This window comes from Otolemur garnettii, unplaced genomic scaffold, assembly GCF_000181295.1.
Source record: "Otolemur garnettii isolate 467f Iridium unplaced genomic scaffold, OtoGar3 scaffold00032, whole genome shotgun sequence".
Lineage (NCBI taxonomy): Eukaryota > Metazoa > Chordata > Mammalia > Primates > Galagidae > Otolemur > Otolemur garnettii.
The window spans coordinates 1,878,267-1,880,139 of NW_003852427.1; the positions used below are offsets into that span (position 1 = coordinate 1,878,267).

The 1,873-nt window shown below is 33.9% G+C and overlaps 1 protein-coding gene across 1 annotated transcript in view; it reads right to left on the reverse strand.

Moving 5' to 3' along the window:
- PBRM1 (polybromo 1) overlaps nucleotides 1-1,873 on the reverse strand; it is a 159,019-nt gene that overhangs the window by 120,214 nt on the left and 36,932 nt on the right. The window contains exon 8 of the mRNA XM_023512991.1: nucleotides 1,001-1,103. Coding sequence (XP_023368759.1) covers nucleotides 1,001-1,103 — 103 coding nt within the window. The remainder of the gene's footprint in view (nucleotides 1-1,000; nucleotides 1,104-1,873) is intronic.

Consider the following 1,873-nt stretch of genomic DNA (forward strand, 5'->3'; position numbering starts at 1 on the left):
ATGCCAGGGCACTCTGCCCAGGGGGACAGCTTGAGGCTCTGTCTCAAAAAAAAAAAAAAAAGAACTCTTACAACTCAACAATAAAAGGCAACTAACCTAATTAAAAAATGGGGAAAGATCTGAGGAGACATTTTTCCAAAGAAGACAGGAGAATGGCCAATGTGAACATGAAAAGATATTCAACATTACTAATTAAGGCAACGTAAATCAAAACCACAATGACACACCACTTCAGACTCACTAGGATGGTCACAATAAGAATAAAAAAAATGAAAAACAAGTGTTGGTGAGGATGTGGAGAAATTACAGTAGTTGTATACTGCTAGTAGAACGTAAAATGCACAGCTAGTTTGGAAAACAATTTGATAGTTCTTCAGAAAGTTAAATATATAGTTACCATATGACCTCACAATTCCATTTCCAGATAGGTATCCAAAAGAAATGAAAACATCTGTGTACATAAAAATTTTCACAAAATTATGAACAAGCAAATGTTCATAGCAACATTATTCATAAAAGCTAAAAAGTAGAAATAATCCAAGTGGCTACCTATTGATGAATGGGTAAATAAAACAAGGTATGTCCATACAATAGAACCTTACTCAGCAATGGAAAGAATAAAGTAGTGACATAGGATACAACATGGATGAATCCTGAAAATGTTATGCTAGAATCTGTTAAGAAGGAATTCAGTTACAAAACAATCCATACCACATAGTATATGATTTCATTTATATGAAATGTTTGGAACAGGCAAACATACAGAGACAGAAAGCAGATTGGAGGTTGCCTAGGGCTGGGTATACTGGGGGGAAATATACAGTGACATTGATTGGGGTGATGGCTATACAACTCTTAATATACCAAAAACCATTAAATTGTACACTTTAAAGGAGTGAAATACATGGTATGTGAATCATATCTCAGTGAAGTTATTATATCAAAATTATTGACCCTAAATCATTTACTAATATCAATAAAAATAGCAACAACAAAAAACTAACCTTGAATACTTGAGATCCAGGCTCATTATAAGTTTTGGCATTTTTTGCTAGCAGATCTATATCTTTGGCCATTGCATGAATACTTTTGTAGGTTCCATTCTATAGTAAACAACAAAATATAGCAGTTCCTCTTAATGAAAGTTAATCAGTATTACCTTTAAAAAAGAACTCTACAATTCTATAACCTAATTATAGCCTTAGAATATGGGGAGGATGGAGGGAGAGGGGAGGAGGGTTGGATGGGTGGAGTGAGGGTGATTGGTGGGGTCACCTCTATGGTTTATCTTACAAGAGTACAAGTAAATCTTTCTAAAAGCAGAGTATGAATGTCCTAACTCAGTAACTAAGAAAATGACATGAAGGCTACATTAACCAGTTTGATGAGAGTATTTCAAATTGTATACGAAAACACCATACTGTACCCCGTGATTGCATTAATGTACATAGCTATAATTTAATAAAAAGAAAAACTCCACAATTTTGAAATTGTCACCATATTCCAAAACTTTATTGGAAAATACATTTATGAACACTATATAAAGTCATTTTCTTTTTTATAAGTCATTACTGTACCCATTTATAAATAAAATTTTTGAGATAGGTAATAAAACCATAGCTACATTATTCTCATAAAAATAACTTACAATTTTTAAAACATCAAATAAAAGTTTTATTTAGCAAACACACTATGGGCCAAGCCCAGTTCTAGTGTTAATTCACTAAAGTGGACTTAACAACGTGAAGTAAAATCCCTCTAGTTAGACAGACCACTTAGTATTAAAAATAACCCAGCATGGCTCGGCGCCTGTGGCTCGTGTGGCTAAGGTACCAGCCACATACACCTAAGCTGGCAGGTTCGAATCCAGCCC